The 21,590-nt window shown below is 39.8% G+C and overlaps 1 protein-coding gene across 10 annotated transcripts in view; it reads left to right on the forward strand.

Annotated features, from left to right (window-relative positions):
- Positions 1-21,590, forward strand: part of LOC122561717 (voltage-dependent calcium channel subunit alpha-2/delta-1) — a 661,591-nt gene that overhangs the window by 486,715 nt on the left and 153,286 nt on the right. For all 10 annotated transcript variants that reach the window (XM_043713760.1, XM_043713766.1, XM_043713767.1 and 7 more), the window contains 2 exons: positions 17,185-17,343; positions 20,007-20,111. In XM_043713760.1, coding sequence (XP_043569695.1) covers positions 17,185-17,343; positions 20,007-20,111 — 264 coding nt within the window. The remainder of the gene's footprint in view (positions 1-17,184; positions 17,344-20,006; positions 20,112-21,590) is intronic.

The following is a 21,590-nucleotide window of genomic DNA, read 5'->3' on the forward strand; positions in this document are numbered from 1 at the left end:
TCCCCCCCCCCACCTTATTTATCCTCTTCGCTAGAACATTGGTACCTGATCGGTTCAGGTGGAGACCGTCCCAATGGTACAGATTCCCCTGGTTCCAAAACTGATGCCAATGCCCCATGAAGTGGAATCCCTCTTGCCCACACCAATCCCTTAGCCACGTGTTTACTTCCCTAATTTTCTTATCCCTATGCCAATTGGCACGTGGCTGGGGCAGTAATCCAGAGATTATGACCCTTGAGGACCTGTACTTTAGTTTCCTTCCTAGTGCTCGATAATCCCCAACCAGGTCCTCCACCCTGGCTTTGCCTATGTTGTTAGTCCCAACGTGGACCACAACAACTGGATCCTCCCCCTCCCGCTCCAATATCCTTTCAAGCCGGTCAGAGATGTCCTGGCACCGGGCAGGCAACACACCATGCGAGACTCCCGATCCGGCTTGCAAAGGATACTATCTGTCTCCCTAATTATAGAATCCCCCATAACAACTACATAGAATCCCCTATAACAACTACTAAGGGCACATGGTGTTCAGGGAAATACTTTATCATGGGTAATGCATTGACAAACTAATAGAAAACAGAAGTTTGAAATGGGGAGGCACTTTCAGGAGGGCAGTTTGTAACTAAGTAGAGTGCCATAGAGATCTGTGCTGGGGCCACAATTATTTACAATATATGTTGTTGACTTGAATGAGGAAAGTAAATGTACTTTCACTAGGTTTGCAGAAAACACTAAAATAAGTGAGCAGGCAAGTAGTGAGGATGACACAGAGTCTGCTGAGGGGATATCGATTGGTGTGTGCATAAAACATGGCTGGTAGAATATAATCTGGCAAAAATGTGAGGTGTTGCCCTTTGGCAGAAAAAAATGGAGAAACTGAATATTATTTAAATGGAAAATGACTGCAGAAAGTCACAGCACAGAGAGCTTTGAGTGCCCTGGTGCATGAACCACAAAAAGCTAGCATTTATGTTCAGCGGGCATGAGGGAAGGCAAATAGACCATTGGCCTTCGTATCACAGGGGATGGACTGAAAAAATAGAAAGCTGTTGCTAAAACTATACAAGGCCCTAGCCAGAATACTGTGAGCATTTCTGACCTTTTATCTAAGGAAAGACATGCTACCATTAGAGGCAGTCCAGAGTAGGTTCACGAGTTTAATTCGTGGTATGGAGAGATTTTCTTATGAGGAAACATTGAGTAGGTTGGGCTTGCTTTCAGTGGAGTTGGAAGCATGAGAGAAGATCTTATTGATACATATAAAATTCTTAGCGAGCTTGAGAGGCTAGATGCAGAGAAGTTGTTTCTCCTTATGGGAGAGGCCAGGACTAGAGGGCATAATCTTAGAGTTGGGGGTCGCCCAGTTTGGACAGAGATGAGGAGGATATTCTCCAGCCAACCTCTAGAATTCCTTACAGCCGAGGACTGCAGAGGCTATGTTATAAAGTATAGTGAATGCTGAGATAGATGGTTTTTAATGAGTAAGTGAATCAAGCATTATGGGGAAAACGCTTGAGGGTGGAATGGAGGACTATTAGATCAGCCAAGATCTCATTACATGACAGAGGAGACTTGATGGGTCGAATGACCTGCTTTTGCTTCCACGTCTTATGGTCCAAGGATGGAATCATACTGGCTTTGGACAGTGTTTTGCAAGACTGGGATGATTGGGTATGGTTAATACCTTGTTCTGAAGAGCTGAAGGGATCTTGTGTTCAATACGATCTGTCAATCTTTGGAAGATAATGTTCTACATACTTGGCAGCACACTGGAACAGAAATTCATATACCATGTTACTCGTTGGTGTGATAGGCAGAATGTGTTTCTGGTTGGCAGCAGCATCCTGTTCCTGACCAACGCTACTTGTTCCTCCATGGTATCAGTGTGAAGTGGCTGGTTTCGCCTGTTGTTCCTCCACAGTATCAGTGTGAAGTGGCTGGTTTCGCCTGTTGTTCCTCCACAGTATCAGTGTGAAGTGGCTGGTTTCACCTGTTCCTCAGATCTTTGAGAAAACGAAAACTCACCCAGGTAAGCTGAGGAAGTCAGGCCACTTTCCAGGACCAAAAGTGATAGCTTTGGGTGTGATGGGCAGTGAGAAGCAATCTGACCAGGCTAGACATTGTCTTCCAGGATGACTGTCATGTGCCCTCTTTCAGTCTGCACAGTAACCAATAGCTTTGAGCCTCTCTGCAAGGATGCTGCTAAGACTGATGATAAACTGTATGGAACTGCAGGAATCCTAATGCATATGTTGACATATGAAGATAGGCTTGCAGTAAATAGTAGTAGGGAATCACTGGCTATGTTTTCAACTGGGACAGCAAGTTTAGTGAGATCTCTTGACTACTGTTTTCCAAGTATGAATTTAAGGACAGCATGGAGCTCATTAGGAAATGTAAGGAACCTCTTATGTTCATCTGAAGATTCAAATATGGCCACTGTTATCATCTCCTGTCAGAAGTATGCAAAGAGCATGACATTAGATATCATTCCACCAAAGGCGTGTTTGTCATGGAACCCAACAAAGATGCTTGCAAGAGCTGGCTTTAGCAGGGTTCCTAATGGCAACACCACCTATTTGGGTATACATGGTATTGTTAAAACGGAACTCAATTTGTGCAATTTGCTGAGTCCATATGTTCATTGAATACCAAATTGTGGCAGATTTTGATCACCAGGATATAGTGTGACTGTGCAAGTCACTTTAACTTTCCAGAGTGATGAAATGGCTAACAAAATGAAAAGACTACATGGATACTGCAGGGTTATTCATATGCAAGACTTGCATTGGCTTTAAGAATTTGAAGGAATCCATTATTGCGTTTGAGGAAAGCATACACAATTGCTGGCTGGAGCAATTTGCCCAGCTCTTTGGCCAGTTCTTGTTGTGCAGAACCAATCATAGGTGTTGTAACAAGTACGTGAATGATGTTCCCCAGTTTGTTTTGGTTTAATATCAGGTACCTTAAACTGTTGAGTTCCAGGGTGACAAGGGGTGACCTTGGCTCTCTGTGGCTATTCACCCACCCTCCCGCCCCTTTGTTGGTTGCAACAAGGTTAGTTTTAAAAGAATCTCTTCCTTTGTCAATACTTCTCTGGCAGACCCAAATGAACTTGTTTTGGAGGCGCTAATAAAACCAGACTTTCTTGAATTAACAAAAAGATTGAATTAATTAAGCACTAAGCAGAAGAGGTGAGTCCAGAAAGGTAAATATTTTTTTAAAATGTATATGGATTAGTATCTTAATTGGTTGTGAAGTCTATATACAGTTGTTTGAATATTGCAGCCGTTGCAATGAATATTACTGTGAACATCGACGTTGATAGTTGAACAGTTCATTTCTAGGTTCTTCAGTGTGTAAAGTGATGGTAACTCATTTGTCCTGATTGCTTTCAGCTATGGCTGACTGACAGGCCTTGACATGAGAGAGACTCCTCTCCCTTTCTTTTAGCTGCAGGCAAAAAAATTCAAAATGAATGTTCTCAGACCTGTGATCCTCAAAGCACACCAGGCCATACGCTACGATGTTGGGCCACAAGCACACACAGACGGATGCTGCGATTGATTTTTAACCCCTTGTTTTGTATATTCCTGGAAGGCCAAAACACACACAATCTGCAGGATCTTACTTATAGCTGTGGAGGGTATGGTAGAAGGAAGATAGTCAGGCACCTGGTTATCTCTTCCTGTTAGATTTCTGTTCTCTGTTTGAACTTTCCCTAACACTCTACAAGTGCAACACACCTGAGTTCTATATGGAATTTGCCAGATAGCAATTGAATTTACATCTGCAGTCATTTTATTTTGCCTGTTGCAAACATTTTCTAAGGTACACATTTTGGAGATTAGAACAATGTCCATGCTACTTTGACGTTCTCCCCCATTGTCATGACATAGGTAGCAGAGAGAATAAGGCAACATCACTTCTGTGCTTTAGATAGGCAATGCATATATAAGTGCAGTGAGCTGTAAGAATGAACCTTGTCATATTGAACCTGGCCGATCATTGTTCTTGCATGAGAATTTACTTTTGTAAGCTTTTGAATAAGGCTATCTGGTCAAGCTGATCAACCAGTCTAATGGTACATGTTAACTGTCAGTCATCATTAACTGTTGATGTCTATAACTTTGCCCCTATCAATCACAGTACCTTTGACATCCAATCAGCATTCTCCGCTCATGCAGTATGATTTTTTTTCTTTCGCTTTGGTATTCTTGTGAATTATCATGAAAGTTGCAAGACAAAATGCTTTAACAAAATGTATCTTTCTTTTCAGTAATGCACAAGATCTGTTGTCATCATTGACTTCAAATCCCTTCATCGTTCTGGCACATCCTGTCTATGTAGTTTCCTCCAGCCCAATAACACTCCAAAATATCTGTGCTTCCCTAACTCTTGTTTTTATTTAGCATCCCTTAACTTATCCTCTCTATTGGTAACTGCAGCTGTCAGATTTTGGAATTCACTCCCTAAACCTCCTCACTGTTCTTTCCTCCTTTAAGATGTTTTAAAAACCTGCTCCAATATCTTGACATGTGGCTGAGTATCAAATTGTGTTTTATAATGGCCCTGTGAATTAATCCTGGGCTGGTTAATTCTTTTAAAGATGCTATATAAATGCAGGTAATTGTTGATGGTGCAGTACTGTCTACCTCTGCCAGTTCTCTCAGGCTATATTTCATGTACTCCATTTAATAGGTTGGTGATTTATTTGTCTCTGCCTGTGTCTCTATGCTTTGAAATTTTAAATTCTCACACATGCCATTTCATTCATTCACTCCCTCATTTTCTTGCTGTCTCCTTCCCCCAGCCCATCTGTTCCACACTTAGTTCAATAGAAAAAAAAACTGAAGTTAAACACTTCACTCATATCCACAGCTCAGTCCATTAAAGAAGCTATCTAAAAGTATTAGATGAGACCACCTAAAATGGAGATCAAGCTGGAAGGGCTTTGAATGATTTCCCTTGGGTTTTCTATGTTAAGTATAACCTGAGAAATCACTTGCCGTTGCTTGGATTTGTGCCTCAATATGCTGCAATGTGATAAATGCATGATTTTAGCTGTACCATCAAGACCGTGGCAACAATCAGAGGCCAGACAATTTCCCACAGGGAAAGATTTTAAGGCCAGGTTCTCCCAGTATTTATTCAGAGTGCAGAGCAAGAAGAGATAATACAAAAAGAATGGAACTGCTTCTGGTATTAGATTATCGTTTCCTCCTGTAACCAATGTTACAAAAGTGACAATAGGTATAAATTGGACACCCAGTCTTTATTTTTGCTAATGTTACTGACTCGGGAAGCAATCAGTAACCTTTACAATAATGTAGGGGAATGCTGAGTGCATTGTTCAAATTAACGGGGCTAATATTTTTTATTATAAATTGCTGTATAAATAAACCCTGTAATTGCTACATTTTTCCGAGGCATTAGGACGTTGGCAGATTTACTTTGTCAAAACCGCCCACAATCGAACAGCTATATGATTATTGGAGTCTTGCCAGCAAATTCATCAAGAGAAATGCACAACCGACTGCTTGACATTTATTTCTTAATGTGATCACGTTACTAAATACGCAACCACATCTTCCCCTTGAAAAAAGCTCAAGCAAGAAAAACGTGGCACTATTTACTGGAGTGAAATTGACTGTTCTGTGCACCACTGTGATATTTTTCAAATGGAAGAAAGTACCCCTAACTTGTCACACTGACAAATAAACACATTTGCAGCAAAATCATAGCAGTAGTTTGCTTCCGTCTTCGTTAAGATTGAATCCGAATCAGTACAACTTTGCAGTTCTGTGAGCATTGTGGTATGGTGTTTAGCATACATGATAAAATAAACTGGGCTGTAGCATTATAGGAACAGAGTATAATTTACTTCACAGTATATTAAAAACAAGTGACAGTCGAACAGTCCAGCAAACAAATAAGCACTTGCAATTTTGTGAGATGTCACTGGTTATTTTTGAGGTTGAAACAAATCATTTGCCTGAAGGGTTTTAATTGAGCTTGATTTCCAAATGTCAACTGTTCTTTTCAAATGAATCATTCTGCCCCCAGGGCACTGTTTCATTTTCTTTCAGATGGTCCCATGTTGACAATCATCAGCCTACCTGAAATATCATGAGCAGTGAATGAATCTCAATGAATCTTCTCATGAATTCTAAACACTCATGTTATTAACTGAGCTCATCAGACTTTATCTCAGCCTGACCAGTACTTACTGCTGGAAATCATTTAGAGATAGCACAGTATGATTAATGTGAAACAATGTTCAGAAACCAATTTTGGTCTTTAGTTCATTGAAAATCTCAAATCAGATGACATTAAGACTCACTCGCATTCCACTTGTTCTCCCTTCAACAATCTCAAACAATATTCCTAGTGGCAAAACAAAAAAAACTTTCCTTTAAATACATATTTCCTCTTTCACTGCAAGGAACATGCAAATGGGAAGATCCCCAAGTTACACTTTTTGGATGCACTGGGTGTGTGGCACTGCCTATAAACTCTCACATTGTACATGTCTAGAGTAGTTTGGAATTAACGGTGTACCCGCACACTTTATTTGTTTTATATTATCGAAGTTACACTCCAGTGTCGAAATTTGTGATCTGATACTATTTGGCCCAACGGGCAGCATTTTTTTTTGTAATAGCAATTTATCAATCACCACGAAAGAATAATTAATCTTGCCATATTTACTGCAAAATTACATCTCCTTTCAAAATGTTTTTCATTTTGATGTCATTATGAATATATAACATTGAAACCCATATAAAACCTGAAATTGTGTAACTTATTTCAAATGTGACAGAGGGATTATTTTTAACGTAGTTATCTTATCTCAGGTACAACAGATCACTAAATAAGGATGAGAATTACATTGGAGCCAATTACATTTATCTATCTGGAATAACCTTCTCAGTGCACTTTTTCCTAAGTCATATCCAGTCCTTAAAATGTTATTAAACATTTTGGGACATTTTATCTTGTTAAAGCTGCTACATAAGCTCCTCAAAAGTATTTCAATTTCAAATATCCAATTTCAAAAACAATGTGAACCACCAAACCATTCTGCATCTTGTCCGTCAATCACCTGAAGCTATTGTTTTATATGATATCCTTTATTTTCTTTGGGTATGTCGAGGACAATAAATCCGGTTGTTCTTCAATCTCCTGCCCACAGCACAAGGGAAGGAATTCCCAACTGTCCACTTACCCATGCCCAAATTGAAGCCCACAAGTGGACAGATAGAGTCATGCAGATGTACAGCACGGAAACCCTTTGGTCCAACCTGTCCACACTGAGCAGATTTCCTAATCTAATCTAGTCCCATTTGCAGCACTTGGCCCATATCCTCTAAACCCTTCCTATCCAGATACCCATCCAGATGCCTTTTAAATGTTGTAATTAGATCAGCCTCCACCACTTCCTCTGGAAGATCCAGTTGATGACTATTTAGCAGCCACTTCACACTGAGCCTCAATTTTCAGGCTGTTTGGAGGAGTTTAGGGGCAGGCAGGAATGCCTGGAATGTCACGCTGCTTCATGCTTGGCTGGTAAGTACGGTGATGAATCAACACCCTCCTTTTGATACACCCCCCACCCAACACTCCACTGACCTCTCCTCCTATAGCCCCAACCTCAGCTCCCTGCCCAGCTGCTGGACCTCACCCCCTGTCCTGTGATCCTGATACTTAGTTGGTCTTGCATTCTGGGGACATAGGCTCTGGAGCATGGCTCATGATCCCAGTCCTATCCATTGCAGATTCTAGTGCTGCTGGGACTGGAGACCCGTTTGTAAAACGGATTGGCTGGCAGCACAGGTCCCAAGGGCAGAGGTTTGAAAGTCCCACTTCCATTCCGTTAAGTTGCTGCAAGACAGTGAGTATCTATAACCTCTCAATATGGGCATGACCATAAAGGGACAACCTGATAGGCCAGGCCACAACAAGCACCGAGGTATGTGCGGCTGATGTCACTGGAGTCTGTGTTCAGTGACCCCTTTGAGAACTCATGAACCTTTGAGAAGGAGCTTGGAAGGTGAGATAAGGCCTGGGGCCTTGGCAGGACCAGCGACAAAGCCTGATGCTAAGAGTGGGTCTGAGGTCTGTGTCAGGAAGGGAGAGTTCAGCTTCCCTAAGTCCATTGTGTGAATTAGCTTTTATTGAAATTTTATCTAAAATATCTGAAGAACTTTTCAAAATGGCTCTTCCTGGAGCACCATCTTTGAGGTTGGTTGTTGCCTTTCAGCACTTACAATTGACATTGGGTTCATCTCTGTTCACAGATGTGCTGTTTGAGTCACAACCACCAATATCACCAGTGATGCATTCACCATCACCACCTCCGATGATATAAAGGGAAACCCAGTCATCCTAAAAACCTTTACCATAGAATGAGGTGCAGAAGGAGTTTACTTTAAACATAGCTTTACACCTAATTAATTCTGATCATCATGGCTGATCATCAGGACAAGCTTAAAGTCCCTTTGAAGTCAATAACAGTTGTGTATTTCTTGCTATTTTACTGTCTATGAGCATTTTCAATTGGAAATGAAGCACTTGAAATTAACAAGGCTGTTGTTATTTGCCCCTTTTTGCTTTCTCTGTCCCACATATCCCGCATTATTTGCAAATCTTCAATCTTGTGAACTACATCCTCAATTCCAACTGATAAATAGTACTCTCTAAACATTTAAGAGAGTTGCATTGTTTTCTACATCCATGTTCAAAGCAAGAGCTTTCATTTATTTTGCACCAGTTGTGTGTAAAGGTAAAGTCAGCTTGGGTTGCTCTGTCATTACAGAGAGAGATGGCAGGAGGTGGTCTAACCTGAAGGTCATCATGCCTCCGGTGAGGGCAGAGTTTGAGAAGGAAAGTCCTTCGTGACAACCTCTGTTGTTGCAGGAACTGAACCCACATTGTTGGTGTCCCTGTGCGTCACAAACCAGCCGTCCAGCTTATAGTTACTGTTGCAAAGGAGGAAATTCAGCAACCAAATCAATGTACAAACAGAAATGTACTAATGACCAAATTACAGTGTAGTTGTTGGTTAATGGATAAATATTGATCAGAATTTGGATTAGCACTCTGCTGCTCTTTAAATAGTATAGCACAACCCATTACATTACCCTGAGAAAGTAACTAGGATGCTAATTTAATACCTCATTCAAGATCCATGCAGTATTATACAAATTCCTCATTCTTGATGAAGGGCTTTTGCCAAAACGTCGATTTTCCTGCTCCTCGGATGTTGCCTGACCTGCTGTGCTTTTCCAGCACCACACTTTTGACTCTAATCTCCAGCATCTGCAGTACTCACTTTCGCCTAGTATTATACAAAACTCAAGCTTCATGACCAGTATAATGTGTGCATTTTAAAATTTGATATGAAAATCAAACCTACTCTATACAGGTCCATATATTTTGCACCTAGGTGGAAAATTGAAAAGTTATCCCTAGTGTCTACTCATCGGTTCCTTTGTGGCAATTTCGAGTGTTAATCTAAGCTTTTTCATCACCTACAGATGGAAGACAAGTGATCACTGATTCTATGGCAGACCTGTTTGAAAACTTTGACCAAATTATGACAGGATGTTTCCATGCTGATTGGCATCCTTCCAATTTCATATTTTTTATGAATGTAAAATTGCTTTATTTTTTCCACCTTGTGCTTATTAACACACTGAAGACATATATTTTCAGTAAATTAGATAACACTGTTATGATTTGTAACTTAATTTGCATTTTGATACATCATTATTCTGTAAATTCTGACTAGTGGTACCTGGTCATGGTGACAAGGTTCTCTGAAAACTACAGGTTGTCCCTTGAAGTACCTGAGCCTGCTCGGGGCATATCAATAATAATCCCTGCTCCAATGTGGCTCAAACCAAGGTCTGAACTGATGTGAGGAAATTCACCATCAATAGGCCATGGTCCCATCTATTATGCTGCATTGTCAGTGGATCAGAGTCACATACCTGTTTTATCTGTTTGGATTCAGATAATACCCACAGTTCCTTAAAGTGGGAACAGATGTAGATGTTTTTTGAACTTCACTTTGTGTTTCAGAATATCAAAAGTATTTATTGCCAAGTGTTCAATTAGGAGGGACTGGCAGGTGGAAAATGATTTGTGTTTGCAATTTGTTATAAATGTCAAATCTGACATTGTTACTGCACTGCTTGACGGCACTGTGTAGAAATCCAATTGAAAGAAAGCCAAGGGCACAGCCTTCATGCCAAAGCAGTCTGCAGGAAGTTGGATCAGTGATGTAGAGTAGGGTGTCTGGGTTAATAGGAACTGTGACACATGCCAGGAAACCTTGTTTGTGTGAGAGATTGGTGAGTATTTAATTCATAGTATTTTTCTGATATATTTTCCAAATATTCTATAGACGTTGTTTATTTCTATATAATTTATAAATAAATTATACCAGTAAAACCTGAGGCACATATAACGGAAGCTGGTATTGTCTACAGACTATGCCACTTGCTGCTTGGTCAAAAGCTGAGAGTAAAAACCTTTCCATGCTTTAAGTTTAATTCACCGTAGCTGCTGTGCTGGTTCTGTACAATCTGTTTTATAGAATCTAGTCATTTGCCAAATCTAGCATGAATATGTGCCAAAGGAAGAATACAAAGAATTTTAAAAATCTGTTGTTTGTCAGAATTGGCATCCTTGTATTTCCAGCAAGAATTGTATTGCATTTCACGGAGTCCTGTTTGCCAGTGGGAGAATCCTGAACATGCCCCAGATGGCCCCACAGTTACTCTGATCTCTGTAAGGGGTATCTTCGACACACTGAGAAACTCACAACTGAATATTCAAACTTTGCCTTCTCAATTCAGCCTTTTCTTATTTTTTCTTACTCCTTTGCAAGAAACCAGAATGACGACAGAAATGTAGCCACCAACACAGAAGCCCAATTTCACTTACCTGGCTATTTCCCATATGTTAATGCTCAATAGGCAGTGGCTAGCCAAGCATACCCATCCATATTTGGGACTGTTCCAAAAACCAGCCATTTTGGTTAACGTGCAATATGACCAGCAGTGAGCCTCATAGTATTACCATAAGACATATGAATTTCGGCATTCAGCCCATTCAATCATGGCTCATAAGTTTTTTTTAAACTTATTCTCTTATTTTCCCCCTGTAATCCTTGATCCCCTTGATACTCAGTCTTAAATATACTCAGTGACCTGGCCTCCGCAGCCTTCTGTGGGCAATGAATTCCATAGATTCACCACTCTCTAGCTGAGGAAGTTTCTCCTTATCTCCGTTCTAACAGATCTTCCCTTTACTCAAAAGCTATGCACTCAGGCCCTTGTCTCTTCTACCAATGGAAACATCTTCTCAACGTCCACTCTGTTGAGGCCATTCAGTATTCTATATGTTTCAAATAGATTTCCCCCTCATCCTTGTAAACTCCATTGAGTATAAACCCAGAGACATCAGACACTCCTCAGATGTTGAGGCTTTCTTTCCTGGGACCGTTCTCGTGAACGTCCTCTAAACACGCCCCAGGGGCCAGTACATCCTTCCTGAGATATGGAGCCCAAAACTGCACACAATACTCCAAATGTGGTCTGATCAGAGCCTTATAAAGCCTCAGAAGTACATCCCTGCTTTTATATTCAAGACCTCTCAAAATAAATGCCATCATTGCATTTGCCTTTCTAACTACACTCACCTGCAAGTTTACCTTGAGAGAATCCTGAACTAGAACTCCCAAGTCTCTTTACCTTTCAGACTTATGAATTTTCTCTCCATTTAGAAAATAGTCCATGCCTTTATTCTTCCCATAAAAGTGCATGACCTCACACTTTCCCCACATTGTACTCTATCTGCCACGTCTTTGCCCACTTTCCTAAGCTGTCCAAATCCTTCTGCAGCCTACCCGCCTTCTCAATGCTACCTGTCCCTCTACCTATTTGTATCATCTGCAATCTTAGCCAGAATGCCCTCAGTCCCTTCATCTGGATCATTAATGTAAAAAGTGAAAAGTTGTGGTGCCAACATTGAACATTACAGAACACAACTTTGTCATCGGCTGCCTTTCTGAGAAAGACCCTTTTATCCCCACTCTCTGCATTTGTCCAGACAGCCAAGCTTCTTTCCATTCTAGCACCTTGCCTCTGATGCCATGGGCCCTTCCCTTACTCAGTAGCCTCCTGTGTGGCACCTCGTCAAAGGTCTACTTGATGTCCAGGTAGATTACATCCATTGGCTCTCCTTGGTCTAACCTGCTTGTTGCTTCTTCAAAAAATTCTAGAAGATGTCAGGTATAACCTCCTATTATGCTGACTTTGCTCTATTTTACCATACACTTCTGAGGATTCAGAAATTCTTTGAAAAGGTGACGAAGGAGGTTGATGAGGGGAAAGCGGTAGATGTGGTGTATATGGATTTTAGTAAGGCGTTTGATAAGGTTCCCCATGGTAGGCTACTGCAGAAAATACGGAGATATGGCATTGAGGGTGAGTTGGAGGTTTGGATTAGGAATTGGCTGGATGGAAGAAGACAGAGGGTAGTAGTTGATGGCAAAGTTTCTTCATGGAGTGCCGTCACTAGCGGTGTTCCGCAAGGATCTGTTTTGGGACCATTGCTGTTTGTCATTTTTATAAATGACCTGGAAGAGGGGTTAGAAGGTTGGGTGAGCAAGTTTGCGGATGACACGAAAGTCGGAGGAGTTGTTGACAGTGAGGAAGCATGTGGCAGGTTACAGCAGGATATAGAGAAGCTGCAGAGCTGGGCAGAAAGGTGCCAAATGGAATTCAATGTAGCTAAGTATGAGGTGATTCACTTTGGGAAGAATAACAAAAAGATGGGGTAATGGGCTAATGGTCGGATACTTGGTAGTGTGGATGAGCAGAGGGATCTTGGTGTCCATGTACACAGATCTCTGAAAGTTGCCACCCAGGTAAATAGTGCGGTGAGGAAGGCATATGGCGTACTGGCTTTTATTGGTAGAGGAATTGAGTTCCGGAGTCCTGAGGTCATGATGCAGTTGTATAAGACTCTGGTGCGGCCGCATCTGGAATATTGTGTGCAGTTTTGGTCACCATACTATAGGAAGGATGTGGAGGCACTGGAACGGGTGCAGAGGAGGTTTACCAGGATGTTGCCTGGTATGGAAGGAAGATCGTATGAGGAAAGACTGAGACACTTGGGGCTGTTTTCATTAGAGAAAAGAAGGTTTAGGGGTGACTTGATTGAGGTGTACAAGATGATTAGGGAGTTAGATAGGGTTGACAGTGTGAACCTTCTCCCGCGTTTGGAGTCGGGTATTACGAGGGGGCATAGCTTTAAAATAAGGGGGGTAGATATAGGACTGAAGTTAGGGTTAGGTTCTTCACTCAGCGAGTCGTAAGTTCATGGAATGCCCTGCCAGTAGCAGTGGTGGACTCTCCCTCTTTATGGGCATTTAAGCGGGCATTGGATAGGTATATGGAGGATAGTGGGTTAGTATAGGTTAGGTGGGCTTGGATCGGCGCAACATCGAGGGCCAAAGGGCCTGTACTGCGCTGTATTCTTCTATGTTCTATCAAATCTCATTCTTCACAGTAGATTCCAGGATCTTACCCATGACCAAGGTTAGACTAATTGGTTTGTAATTTTCTGTCTTTTGCCTTCCTCCCTTTTTAAACAGGGGTGTCACGTTAGCTATTTTCCAGTCCCCTTGGACCCTTCCTGATTTTAGCGATTCCTGAGGCTATTGCCTCCACTATCTCTTCAGTTATCACCCTTAAAGGTCTGGAGTTTAGTCCATCTAGTCTAGGTGATTTAATCACCTTTATTATTCAGTCCATCAGCCATTTCCTTGTTCCCCATTACTATTCTTCAGCATCATTTTCCAGTGACCCAATGTCCACTTTTACCTCTCTTTTGCTCTATATATAGTGAAAGAAAGTCTTTCAGTCTTCCTTTATATTACTGGCTAGCTTACCCTCATATTTAATCTTCTCCCTCTTTATTTCTTTTTTGTTGTCCTCTGTTGGTCTTTTTAAGCTTCCCAATCCTTTATTTTCCCACTATGAAAAAAATTAATTATTTTAAAGACCTCTCTTGAGTTACCTCTCAGCCTTTATTTTTTAAGGAAGTAGAGATCCAGCATGTCGACTCTTTGTCTATTATTTATGCTGGCATGTTTCTGGTAACATCCTTGTAAATTTTCTCTGCAACCTTTCCAATTCTTTATATCCTTTTACTAACAGGCCAAGCTGAAATGCACACTGTACTCTTAAATATTCCATCTGGTCAGAGGATAATGAAAGAATCAAGTCTCACCGTGACAAAGGCCTTTAGCAAAGGCATCTCTATGTCACAGACAGAAACATATAAATTAAGGAGCTTTCGAAAGTGCACTCTTTGGAGGGAGTGATAAATTGTCTCCAATACATCACTGTTTGCATCCTCCACAGACATCAGTTAATACTGATTGGGTCAAATGGCCTGTTTCTGCATTGCACTGTCTGTGCCATAATGTCCACGGGAAAATGTTTGTTTATATTAACACAATCCAAATAAAATTGTACCAGTATGTAAACTGACATGAATTTGAAATGAAAATCGTTGTCACAATCTTTCTGTTATAGGCCACTGTATAACTGCCTAAAGGTATTAAAGATTTCTATTAAAGTGGATTAATTAAGGTGTTTTAGATGATTAAATAATAAAATATAAGTGCAGGATAATGGAATCACTGGCACAAGGCCAGTTGTGGTAGAGCATTATATCAAGCAATAGGTTGGAGTATGAAATCAAACATTTAATGAGCCTGGTGTTCTGGTGCATGAACACTCAAAATATATTGATCAGGATATCAATGGAGGTTGGTGCGGGAAGTGGAAGGTGACCCCTTAGGTGGTGGAGAAGTTTTTAAAAATTCATTCATAGGATGATGTTGCTGGCTAGTTCAGCATTTATTGCTCATTCCTAATTGCCTATTGGGCAGTTAAGAGTCAACCACATAGCTGTGGGTCTGGAGTCACATGTAGGCCAGACTGGACAAGGATGGCAGTTTCCCTCCGTAAAGGACGTTGGTGAACCAAACCGACAATGATTCATGGTCATCATTAGTCTCTTACTTCCAGATTTGTATTGAATTCAGATGCCATCATCTGCCATGTTGGGATTCCCCAGAATATTACCTGAGTCTGGGGATTAACAGACCAGTGATAATACCACTACGACATTACTTCCCCTCAGGTTGAGAAACCGGAAGACTTACCCCATGTGTTATGTTTTAACTCCATTTGTCTGATTTGTTTTTCACAAGTTCTTGTCCACAAGTCACTCTGGTCAATCATTGGTCACTCTGGGCTTGGTCTTCAGTCAGGTATAGTGTCTGTAGGTTAGGCTGCAGGAAAACGTTGGTTGGCTCAGGAACCCATGGGGCCTTGTTCTAATCCTTTGGCTCCAGTGTGTTAAACACAAGTGTATGATCCAGTGAAAGGCTATCAAATCTCTGAACTCAGGAGGCAGTTACCAGTTCCTGGAGAATGTCCCATTTTGGAATGACAGGATAAGGTAGGGAGGTGGGATCTGTGGGTGTGGTGTTCAGGTGATACTGCCATAGAAATTTCAGCTGAGCCTGGGATATTTGTGGTGTGTCTAAATGCCTGGATGGTGATATTGTGGGATCATACAAATGCCGGCTGGCCATGAAGAAAAACCTCTGCTTCTCCAGATCCATAAGCAGAATGATAGAGTCACTTACCCTCCCTCAAAAGTGATGTCCTTGACTCCATTAAACTGCCAGGTTTCTCAAGGCTTGGAAAACCTACTTTCCATGGTTAAATTTGAACTTATTTTTTAGTCAGAAAATGTGGGTGCTATTAGCCAGGCTAGTATTTATTTCCTATCCCTTATAACCTTGAGAAAATGATGGCAAACTGTCTTCTTGAACTCTTGTAGACCACATGATTAGATACTGTCAGTGTCGTTAGGGATGGAGTACCAGGTTTATTATCAAGGAACAATGAGGCATTAACAATATAGCTCCACAATCGGGAGTATATGTGTCTTGGAAGCGATGATGTTCTTTTGCATCTGTTCCCCATGCCCTTCAAGGTGGTAAAATTCGCAGGTTTGGCTGATGCTGTTGGAGATTTGCTGTGATATATCTTGGTGATCTTGCACACTGCTGTCACTTTGTCACTGGTGGAGGATATGAATGTTCAAATTAGTAGATGGAATGCCAATCAAATGGATTTCTTTAAGCTGTGACATAGTGGTAATGTCACTGGACTAGTAATCCAGAACCTCAGGCTAATGTTCTGGGAACATGGGTTTGAATCATGGTATGTGGTAAAAATAGGAACCAATAAAAATCTGAATTAAAATGCTGTAAAAATGCATCTAGTTCACTCATGTCCTTTCAGAAAGGAAATCTGCCCTTTCATGGTCTGGCCTACATGTAGTTGATTCTTAACCACCCACCAGATAGTTAGGATGGGCATTAAATGCTGGTCCAGCCACTGATACCCACATTCCAAAAGTGAATTTAAAGATAAAATTGGGTATCTTTTGTGTTTTTGGAACTGCAAGCCTGACGTGTTTGGTAAAAAGTTGAAAGGCTTTGGAAGTCAGGAGATGGCAGAATTTCCAGAATCCAGAACCTGATGTTGTCACTACACTATTTACATGACTGGTCCAACTAATTTCCTACACAGTTATAAGCTCCTGGATATTGATGACAGAGAATTCAGCAATGAAATACCATGGGATATTAAAGGGACTTGGTGGTGTTGTCCCTTGTTGCATGTTGTCATTGCCTGGCACATTTGTGGTGCAGATGTTGTTTGCCTGTTATAAGTCCATGCCTGAATATTATCGAGTTCTTGCAGTATCTTTACATGGACTGCTTCAGTGGCTTGTGAATAATGCTGGATATTGTATAAACATGATTGAACATTCCCACTTATGATCTTTTGATAGAGGGAAGGCCAGGATTGAAATAGTCGAATATAGTTATGTTAAGGATTGAAGGTGGACCAGTAGTGTAATTATAGTTCAGATTGGATTGGTCTTGCTTTTTGTGGACAGAACATATGTGGAACTTTTCCATATTGTCATGTAGATGCCAGTGTGATGACAGTGTGGGACCAAATTAATGTATTAACGTAATTCATTTTTTCTGTTTTCTCTTTTCCTATATTTCAGTTCAACAATCAAGCAAAATCTGTCAGCTGCTTCAGACACCTTGTGCAAGCTAATGTTCGGAATAAGAAGGTTCTCAAAGATGCAGTTAATCAAATACAGGCAAAAGGGATCACTGACTATAAAAAAGGGTTTACATTTGCTTTTGAACAGTTGCTAAATGTAAGTTGTTATTTCTGTTCCAAATGATTGCATGGATAACACCATATTGAATTTGTTTGGAAATTAGGTAAGATATTTTGTTGTCATATTTAGTTTTAAAACAATAGACTGAATGTTATCCGAGTAAATACAAGAAAATATCATTGAAACATTTAATATTTGGTAAATCAATGGCTGAGGACCAATTCATTTACTTCATATTCATCAAAACACAGAAACTCAAGAACAAAATATATCAAAATCAACAGTGAACGAGGTCATTCAGCTAATCATTTCTATGCAGGACCCGTGGTCTAGCTCTTTATTCAGTCCCACTACTGTATTACTTTGTACATGTCCGCCCTCAAGTATTTAGTGAAATTCCTTTTGAAACACACGACTGAGTATGCTTCCACCATCCTTTCACAAACTGTATTTCAGATCACAATTCACTGTGCAAAAAATATTTTCTGATGTGACCTCTGATGTTTTTTCCAATCATTTAACTCTGGCCTTTAGTCACTGGAAACAGGCTTTCCTTATTTACAATATCAAAACCTCCATGATTTTGAGTACTTCTACCAAATCTTTTTGTAGCTTTAACTAATTGACAGAGAACAGCCCAGCTTTGCCATTCTTTCCAAGTATCTAATGTATGACATGGTTCTGTGCTGTTTCATAGAAATAACTCACCACGATGAATAATTCATGTCGAATAGTGTTATGATCCCAGCTGATGTTAATACTGAATAAGTCAGATTCCAGTCTGAAACCTGGGTTGATTGACCTAACTTTGTTTCTTTTTTTTAAACATTGAAGTTCAGTTAATGAACACATTTATAAGAGTTTGCAAGTGTACTTTTAGCATAATGAATAAATGCTCATTGGACAAGAAAAAAACATGAATTGTATTACACTAAACAAAAAGTTTTTAAAAATTTTGCTGCAAATTCAACAGAAGACTCAAACTTGTAATATTATTTTTATGTCAGTGATATCCTTGCAAATTAAATCTCCAGCAAGGATTTATCAGTGTCTCCATACCAAGGTTTGTTGCTTAGGCTGGCACAGTTGCAATTAGTTTCCTTCTGACAAATTACTCCACATTCACTAGATACTTTTGCCTTAGCTGGTATCTCTCCCTGGGACATCGAAAATAAACTCCAAAATAAACTCACTGTTACTTTAACTTCAAAGGAAACGCATGAGTTCCCAAGTGTTAGTTCCTAGTTTCTTGCTGAACTTCTGAAAATAGTGTTCCAGACTTCCATTTCCATTCTCTAGCACAAACATGCACACAACCACTGACTGACTCCCTTATGGAATTTTCTCTACCTCCGTGTTTGTGGATCTGTCATTAGGCAAGCGAACAGTTTTTATTTCCTGTTAGTTCCTCGCTAACTACTAACCCTCACTTCTTCACTTAAAGGGTAATAAAACCTTATTAAAATGCTGATAAGCAAACAGGCTGACAGACTTCTTGTCACCACGACACTGAGGACAGCTCCAAAATGAAACTAAAATCACGTATTCCCCCCTTAAACATATGTTGAATACTCTTCCTTACAATAGGATGCATGCTTTCACTTAACAGGCTGAGCAAGGTTTGACCTCTTTCACCTTGGTCACATTTTATATCTTGGAGGAGTATGTTAAAGGAGTTGAGTTCCATCTATTTTCATTCAGCCACTTTGCAACACAGTAAAGAAAAGAATTTGCAATATTTAAAATATTTTAAAATGATAGGAATACCACTTTAGTATTCAATTGTGATATCAACACTTGTTTTTGAATTAATTGCTTTTATGAACTAGGTAACCCTATTTAAATAGTTCCCATATGTATATGAAGGTGCCTTTAAACAGTGACTGTAGCATTGGTGCAAATCAAAACTGCTTCACATTGATGCTGCATTGATGCTGAGTCTAAATGGATGCTAAAAAATACAAAAATATTAAAGAAACAAAATTATTGGGCAGAAATGATGTGTAGTTATTATTAGGTATCATTATGTTTGATTCTTATCTACAATTGGGGTTAAAGGATGAAAAATATTCAAAGTTGTCAAGATATTGTAAACTAAACAATATGCCTGGTTGTTTAATGGATAGACAAGCCAGGCCATTTCAGTTTTTGTGCAAGAGGGTTAAACATGGTAGTATTTTTTACTCATTGCAAAGGTCTTAGTTAAGTTCATAACTACTGATTGCTTGTTTGCTTACCTATTTTCAATGAATATATCAGTTGGGCAGTTTATAGTCAATGCCACAGTCCAGGGAAACATTAATTGCATTGTTTTTAGGAATGAAGAGAGATTGTTAGAGGATATGTGGTATAACTAGAGTGTAATAATGAGTTTTCTATTTGATTCCTGGGCTTACAACAAATTACCCTAAATATAAGGCAGATAAAGAAATGACTCAGTCCATTTAGAGCAGGGGTTACTAACTGAGTGATCTGAAACGATAACCCGAAAGACTAATTGGGGTAAAAAGCCCGAAAATGTATCAGAAACCCACAAACCTGGGAAGTCAAATTTGAAGATCAGGAATTATAAAAAAAAAAGGTTTTTTATTGCAACTTGTCATTGTGGGATGCAGTAGATTTAAGAAGTATCTTATGAGTTTCAAATTGAAAGAAAATAAATTGATAGCAGATTAATGTTTCCTATTTCTTCACTGCAGTTCAATGTTTCCAGAGCTAATTGCAACAAGATCATCATGCTATTTACAGATGGTGGGGAAGAAAGAGCCCAGGAAATCTTCACAACGTACAACCAGGACAAAAAAGTAAATATTTGTGAAACTGCTAGTTTTGATTTTAAAAATGCAATGCTAATACCATTAAAATTGTTTTTTTTATTGTGGATGAAAATGATCTCAGTGAATTTGGCCACATAATAAACATACTATAGCCCAATAGAGTACATGTTTTGTCTTGTTTGCAAAAATGAACTTATTGAGACTTGATCTATTGAGACTGATTTTCTTTGGCCAAGAATTATTCAGCTTAACTTAAAAATATAATATGTCATGAGAGAATTAGCTGACATTATCGTGCTTTAAACCTGAATGTGTACATGTTTCCCTGGAGGTAAATAATTTCTATTAATTGGAAAGTTAAGCATAAACTGGTGTCAGATTACTCGCTTGCTAAAATTTTAGTGTATTTGTTTGAAAGATTTAACATTATGATGCTAAGAAATGTACTCATCAGTTAAATGGTATAAGTTCAGGAAAAACTTGCACTAAGAACAAAAGTTTGATTCCTTTGCTGAACAAGAATTTGTCTACCTCCATTTGCTAGATTTGTTTTTCCCACTTGCTTAACCTGTATCAAGTCACTGATACATTCTTCTTATATCCTCTTAAAATACTTCCTATCTATCATTGCATCATTTGAAAACTTAGCCATCATGTCTCCAATCCCCTCATCTAAGTCATTGATATAAATTGTTAAAAAGCTGAGGGCCCAGTACAGACTGCAGAATCCTATTCATCACATTCTGCCAATCTATAAAGGACACATAGAAGCAAACAGTTATTATACAGCAATCTAATCTTCCATCCATTGCTAGTATTTTACCCCTCTACCACCAGCTCCTTCTTTGTACAATAAACCTTTATGCCAAATACCTCTTGGAAATCTGTGTACACCATGTTAACAGGCTCCTGTTTTCATCTTGAGGACTCAGACACTCTAAAACATTGTAATAAACTGGTTAAACATGTTTTCCTTTTCACAAGATCATCCTGACTCTTTCCTGTCGTCTTGAGTTTTCTCAAGCGTCCAGTTAAAGCATCCATAATTCTAACTCTCCACAGAAGACATTCAGCCAATTAAGCAATGGTTTTGTGCTTTCTACGTCCCTCCCTTCTGGAATAAAGAAGTTGTACTTGCTGCTTTCCAGTTCAGTGGAGTATTTTCAGAATCTAACAGATTTTGGAAAATGAATACCAACACATCATCTGCCTCATTAACCACCTCTTTTGAGATCTAACAATGAAATGTCTCAGGACCCAGAGACTTGCGATCCCTCAGTTCCATGGCTTTGCTTAGTATCACTTCCACAGTGATTATAATCTCACCAAATGGGCTTTTAAATGTGGCATCAACATGAGGGATGCCAGTATAGGCCAGGACATCTTGGCAATAGTGAGTAGGTCTGGCCACGAGCAGTGGGAGAATGAGGCTAGCATTGAACGAGAAGAGCTCCTTATGGGACATGATAGGTAGTTAATAAATGTGTTTTGGGATGATCGCTCAGA

The sequence above is a fragment of the Chiloscyllium plagiosum genome, chromosome 23 (assembly GCF_004010195.1).
Source record: "Chiloscyllium plagiosum isolate BGI_BamShark_2017 chromosome 23, ASM401019v2, whole genome shotgun sequence".
NCBI classification, from domain to species: Eukaryota; Metazoa; Chordata; class Chondrichthyes; order Orectolobiformes; family Hemiscylliidae; genus Chiloscyllium; species Chiloscyllium plagiosum.